The 7155-nt window shown below is 42.7% G+C and overlaps 1 protein-coding gene across 1 annotated transcript in view; it reads left to right on the top strand.

Moving 5' to 3' along the window:
- The window catches only part of kiaa0232 (KIAA0232 ortholog), a 20305-nt gene extending 13150 nt beyond the window's left edge, over positions 1–7155 (top strand). Inside the window, exons 5-9 of the mRNA XM_015046194.1 lie at positions 1098–1167; positions 1280–1364; positions 1998–5379; positions 5460–5568; positions 6890–7155. Coding sequence (XP_014901680.1) covers positions 1098–1167; positions 1280–1364; positions 1998–5379; positions 5460–5568; positions 6890–6906 — 3663 coding nt within the window. The 3' untranslated portion in view covers positions 6907–7155. The remainder of the gene's footprint in view (positions 1–1097; positions 1168–1279; positions 1365–1997; positions 5380–5459; positions 5569–6889) is intronic.

Here is a 7155-nt window from a genome sequence, read left to right on the forward strand (position 1 = left end):
GGAAAAGTCTAGAATTGTCCCCCCCCCACCACCAAAAAAGTAAAAAAATAACCTTTGTATTTACACAATATCAATATGAAAAGAAAGAAAGAACAAAGTAAATCCACCATTTATCAAAGAAAAAAATAAGAATGAATTTGTAGGTCCACCCCTGCCATTGCTAATCCAAAGTTTAGGAGCAACAGCAACGCTGAACAGCACAGGCTCCGAGAGCTGTTGCTGTGGCTCTGCAGCACTAACGGCAAACCCTAAGTAAAAACTTGAAGCAAAAGTCATTTAAACCTTTTATTTACTTTCACTGCTCAATAGGAAGAAACGGAGTAACAATGAAAATCAGACTGCAGTTCATTATTTTATTACTTTGGCTGAATCACGATAAACTGCGTTGTTATGCCTTGGAAATCAAAACTAGCAAAACTGGCTGTGCTTTGATGAACTTAAACTTTTTTGTCGAAGGTAGCAAATCAATTATATTTAGCTCTTTAACTCTTATGTTAATGAAGAGTTTGAAACGGGAGGGACTAAGCGCTACAACTGGCCGACAGCTCAGTGTATAGGAGCTGAGAGCAGAGAGAGATGGAGAAAAACAGAAATGTGCTTTTATTTCTTATCTTCAACATAGAGCCTCTAAAACTGCACACACAAAAGAAATCTGGATATTTTTCTATATTTCCCTGTTTGTTGTCTCCCCCCAGCCTCCAATAATGAAATGAGATTTCCTCCCTTGATCTGAAAATGACAATCTTACTGCAATAATTTCTGGGACAATTTATCAGCCAGTAAAATATTTTTTTACTGTGGCAGACCTGTCCTAGCAGAGTGCATGCCATTTGTTCCCTCTGCTGTTTCAAAGCAGTTTGCCAGATCAACTACAACTTGCAAACAGACTGCAGTCATTTTATTTTCTGGAACATGTCTTTTAATAATTGAGATGTGGCAAATTTGACCATATATATATATATATATATATATATATATATATATATATATATACACACACAGAGTTAGCATTTAGTTTCAGTAGCTACATACTTTTAGTTGGTTACCTGGAAAGATATGCATCTCAAATATTCCTCTTGTTTTTGTCTTCTGTGCAGAACTCTGGAATTGAGAGTCTGGTTGAAGAGCTTTGCTCTAAACTTAAGGACATCCAAAACAAACAGAAAGGTTTGAAATTAATTTTTCTATTGTTTAGCTGTCTTTACTGCTATTTGATAAAGAAAAAACCACAAATGGCAATCTTACTAAGATGTTTTGCTGTTTTTGAATCATTTTCCAGAAGAGAAACGCATTCAAAAGAAATCGGATGGCTGTCAGTCACCAGAACGTGCAGATTCGCCTTCTTCTAAGGACCAGGTGGAAATGTAAGTTTGAACTCTGATTGTAATTTATTTTTACGCAAATTAAATCTTCATAAACAGCAAATTTATTTAATTGAATACAGTCGATGTATCGGCCATCTCTAAGCTTTGTCGCATTTTCTCAGTGCAATAAAGCTTGACGTTCTGAGTTTCTTACAGATGAACACTGAATTCTTGAACAGTTTTTTTTTTTTTTTTTTTGCGCCATTGTCTCATTATGAGTGAATAAAGAAATTTGAATGCTGAATAGATTTTTGAACTTGCTTTGGATCTTCTCTACAAAATCCTTTAAAATGGATTTGATCTTGAACTCATCCATCAGTATGTTACACAACTGCAGAGTTGCGGCTGATCTGATTCGATGTTAAAGTCTCATTTATAAAAAAGTACCTTTTGAAAGGCATTAAAGCATAGAAAGGCATTAATTTGGCATAGATGTGTAGGCAAATGTATTTTTTTAACATTGCTTTTCATAAGTAGAGCATTATCTTGATAGTTGTACATTTTCTTGTAGTTTAATTTTATTTGTTCAGCTTTGTGGTCTTCTATTATCCTTTGTATAGTTTGTCATGAGTTAATAAAAGCTACTCTGATTGCAATTAATCTCCTTTTCCTTTTTTTTTGGTGTGATTGCAGGTACTATGAAGCCTTTCCTCCTTTGTCAGAGAAACCTGTTTGTCTCCAAGAGATCATGACGGTGTGGAACAAGGCCAAGGCCTGCACATACTCCAGTTCATCATCCTCTGCAGCTCCACAAACCAGCACAGACACCTCTTCCCCCAAAGACTGCAACAGTGACGGTGAGGCTGCAAAAGAGCGACACCTCGAGGCATGTGGTACCATCCCTACTGTGACCAGCGAGAGAGGCCAGCAACGACGGAACAAGAAAGAGAAGGAAAACCGATGCCATGGTGGCGCAGCAGCGGAGGAGAAGACCATCAGTCACTCTAAGAGACAGATCAGACACAGATCTGAGGGCAAATATCGACCCAGATCCTGGTCTTCTGGTTCTAGTGAGGCAGGGTCGAGCTCCAGCGGGAACCAGGGTGACACAAAGTCATCCAGAAGCAAAACAGTTAGAGTAAGGCACAAATCCAGGGAGGCTGCAAAGAACAAGAGGACACGCAACAACGGGCAGGTGAAGCTGCAGATGAAGGTGATCGATAAGGAGGAAAGAAGAAACGTGGGAGCGAGTGGCGGCGGCATGACCGGCAGCGCTGCTAAACAACCACAGCTTTATAAGAAGGGGAAGAGACCATTGAAGGAGATTCGTAAAGAGCTGGGCTGGCTGGAAGCAAGGGAGTCTGCAGTTGAGGCCAGAAACAAAAAAGAGTACAAGGAGGAGCCCCTGTGGTACACCGAGCCCATCACGGAGTACTTTGTACCATTCAGCAGCTGTCAAAGTAAGCTTGAAACGAAGTATCGCAGCAAGATGGGCTCTCCGGATGGCTTCAGCTTTTCTGCGGAAATGGAAAGGCTGCCCGAAAATATCCAGGGAATCTGCATTGCCAGCGAGAGCTACCAGCGGGCCTATCTACCAGCTGGCTCGTTTGTGGACGGGCACTTCGTGGAAGCGCCTGGCAACGCGGACAATGAACCCGCCGACCTCACTGACACTTTGCGTTGCCCTCAGCCAGAAGATAGTAGAGATTTAGATGACAAGCATCTGTCTGAATTCACCGACTTCTATGAAGTCGATATTTATCAATCCATATTGGATACTAGTGCCTCAGACACGTTACAAGAGAGTCGGATCTTGAGCCTGATTCGACAGAAAAGCAAAGAGCAAGGAGACAATGAGGCAGAATGCTGTTTAGTGTTAGATGGCCTTGAGCAGCAAGGGAAAAGTGCAATACAGGCAGACTCACAGGAAGCTTCGGGAACTGTTGGGTTTTTAATGGAGGATTTTGAAAACTTGGTACATGTATGGGGGTGTTACTCACCGTCTTCTTCCGAAGACATAGACGGGGAAAGCTTCCTTGGAGACTCTCCCGTCCGGCTCTCTCCGCTGCTGGATAGTGTGTCGTTGACTCTGAGCAAGCTATCCAGACCACTAGAAGAACCGGCCGTTCCTGAAGCTCCCAGTGAAGCATCTGCTTTGGATTCATCCTGCTTCTCCCTTTTCGAGGTGCAGTGTGATGGTGCCACTTTTCCCTTCCCCCGAGACTCGCTTTCTGTCAGTCACGAAAACAACACCAGTTCTAGTAGCTGTCTCGATCCGCATTCTAATAAGCAGTCCCGCTTGCTAATATGGACCAAAAATAGTGCCTTTGACGAAACGGAACACTGTTCGAACCTATCGACGCGAACTTGCAGCCCATGGTCGCATTCAGAGGAGACTCGGTCGGACAACGAGCAGGGCAATGCTCTGGCGGAGGACGTCGCTCCGTTCGGCAGAGACGAACCGGACAGAGTCATCCCTCCTCCTCTTTCGGGTATATATCTAGAAGATGAAATCTTGGAGTTTTTGCAGGAGGACTCGGGCAAAAAGTGTGAAAAAGTCAGCGTCAGCACAGCACCCAATCAGACCTTTACCAAAAAATCTAAATTAGAGTCCATTTGTGGCATAGCGCTAGAAAGGGATGAGAGCAAACCGTACAGCACAGACGTGTTTTCAGACAACTCGAACCAACAGAGTGACGATTACAGCTCAGGGATTATAAAAGACATTTGGACCGCAATAGGAGACGGGAAATTTGCCGCATCAAAGCACGGGGCAGACAAGCCAGGCAAGGGGCTCTTCTCTGATGAGTCTGACACTTGCTGTTGCCGGTGTCTAGAGGTCCAGGCTAAAGGAGTTTCGGTACAGGGACCTCAGAAAAAGGCTGTGCAGCGATCTGAGTATCGCCTTTGGGACGGCAAGAAAGAAGAACACGACTTGGCCAAAAACAAACTCTCCAAAGTAGACGCCGCTGGGGATTACATGACTCCGTCCAAGCCCTGGGACTTGAACTCCGACAAGGAAAGTACATCGTTCATCCTCGGAGGAGTGTATGGAGAGTTGAAAACACTAAGCGGCGATAAAAACTGGGCAGTCGTGCCGCCGAGCGATACTCAAGATAGCTTGCTGCAGTGTGCCGCTGCTGCTGCTTCCGCGTCCAGCTCCGACATGCTGACTATCACGGGCAGGGATGTATTCATGAACACTGGCAGCCGCTTTGCCCCTGGGCACCGGCCCCTATGGAGGCCCCTCGTTTCCTTTGGGCAGAGCGATCAGGCCATTAAAGGAGGCGGAGACGGATTGAATAAGGGATTTTCTCTGATCTTCCATGAAGATTTGCTCGGATCATACGGGGGCTTGCACAGAGAGGAGCAAGGTCTAGAGTACCCGTTTGCATCCATCAACCTGAACAATCCCTTCTCTCAAGTCCTCCATGTCGAGTGTTCCTTTGAGCCTGAGGACATGGCTTCTTTCAGTCCGGGATTCAAGCCCAAATCTATTCTTTGCTCGGATTCAGAGAGCGAAGCCTTCCACACTCGAATTTATGGCATCAACCGGACGCAGTACAGAGCCATCCGCATTTCACCCAGGACTCATTTCCGACCAATATCGGCCTCAGAGTTGTCTCCTGGCGGTGTTAGCGATTCGGAGGCCGAGACCGACAAAGAAGAAATGAGTTTTCCCATTGTGGCGCCGGTGGATGTGTTCGACGATCCTCAGGCCGACCTCAAACCTCTGGAGGAGGACGCCGAATGCGAGGGACCTTATTACGGGAAGTCAGAACTGGAATCTGGTAAATTTTTACCAAGATTAAAGAAGTCTGGCATGGAGAAGAGTGCCCAGACCTCTCTGGATTCGCAGGAGGGCTCAAGTACCCTTCTGCCGATTGCCGAGCAAGAGAGCGGCTTGAGCTGCAAAACGGCAGCAGCAGCCGTGCCGAGTGCAGGCGAACAGGTGGATGTGGGCGAGATTCAACAAGAAGAATCTGCAGAGGAAAAGCAGCCCCACTTAAGTTCACCAGCAGGTCAGATCCCCAAGTATGGGATCGCTTATGACTATGTTGGCGACATGCAAGAGGTAATAAAGGTTCACAAATTGTTGCAGTTGTGTATTTCACAGAAACATTGATCAAACGTTTCCTGTTTTTTTGTTTCTAGTTCCCTCTGTTAAATAGAAGTGGTCAGGGAGGAATTGGCAGCCAGCAAGATGAGTTCTGGTGGCAGAACACAATTTGTTCCCCCCTTTTCCCTGGTTCTCAGTGTACAGGTAAGTCCAGATTTCAAAGTGGGCATTTTCTGTCAGATTAACTCTAAACTTCAGCCATATGTTTCCGAATTTTCATTGTATTTTACAAGGTAATATGTGGTCTTTCCTTTATCTGGGTAATGCACTCAGTGGTACAACTGAACAAGAATTAGAGCTGTGTTCACATATTCATAGCAAACAATGTAGTAGTGAACAAAGTAAGAGTTGGCCTATGAAAGTGACCTGACTAAAAATATTAATATCATTATTATTATTTTAAAGAAGTCAATATAGAGCAGAGGTCCCATTCTTGCGGCCCGCGGGCAAATTGCAGTATGGTATAATGGTTGCTAAAAACCATTTAGTCCATAGCACTAATTTCCTTACTCTGTTGTATTCGAAGCTGTGATGAAAGGCATGAAGTTTTAGTGCAGCACAAAGACATTTAAATCTTTCAGGGGTTTTACAAATATTCTCAGATGTTGAGTCTCATGTGGGTAAAAAATATAACAGATGTTGAAAATGTGTCATTTTATGTTGCACTTCAAAACCGGTTTTTAACTTTTAGGGGTTAAAAACTTGTTGCTTGTCTGGCAAGTCTTTCCTAAACTCGCTTTCTGTTGACATCATATTGAAGATATTTAAGTTTTGCTGTCACCAATATGTTTTTTAAGCACCAGAAAGTTCTTCTACAACTAAGCTTGTGTTTTATTGTGGAATATTAAACTGATGGTATTCTCCCAACATTGAAATACAATTTTAAACAAATGTCAAAAGTTTTTAATTTTAATGTACCTTTCTATTCCATTTATGATATGGACTTATATTTGTAAACTACAAGTTCGAAGGCTTCTGAATGATTTATGGACTTTGTCAGCTGTCTGTTAAATATCAAGCTCAAATAAGAACATTTTAATATTTAAAATTCTAGAGTCATTGCTGGACTTAATTGTTGAAGATTCTGCTCAACAATGCCATCTGGTGGGGTTTATGTCTCACTGCATTCTGTAGTTTTACAACTAGAAGTGAAGAATGATCTCATTGAATCACTGTGAATTTAAAGATAACGTTATAGAATAAATACTAGATCTAGGAAACGGAGGCCATAGATTTAGTAGTTCAATAAAACGAACAAGTGTTATATAATTATGTTATATAATGTTTACTGTACTGTTCTTAGAAAAAAAAATCTTCAGCTTTTTATTCATGGAAGACGTTCTTTTCAGTCCATCAAAAAAATTAAAATCTAACAACCTCATTTGCTGTATCTTTTTGATGGCGGTCATTCTGTTTTTAACTTTTTCTATTCTGCTTCTTTTATTTATTTTTTCCTCCTCCCCAGGGAGCAGCAACATTTGACTTCTCCAGTTTTGCGGAGGACACCTGTCACCGAGAGGAGAACTTCCTCTGGTCTTGGGACTGGACCTCTACCAGCAAAAGATTCAGGAAAACCTAACGTAGGCTAATTTTTCTGAGACTCCCTCTCCAAAAACCTCCCCGTCCCAACATATAACCCTGTTGGCTTTTCATTTACTAACGTAAAAACAACAACCTTGTGTAATCAACAATCAGATCAACAAAAAGAGTGGAAAAAAAAAAAAGGTAAAA

The sequence above is a fragment of the Poecilia latipinna genome, unplaced genomic scaffold, assembly GCF_001443285.1.
Source record: "Poecilia latipinna isolate Pla-1442-1.1 unplaced genomic scaffold, P_latipinna-1.0 Scaffold769, whole genome shotgun sequence".
Lineage (NCBI taxonomy): Eukaryota > Metazoa > Chordata > Actinopteri > Cyprinodontiformes > Poeciliidae > Poecilia > Poecilia latipinna.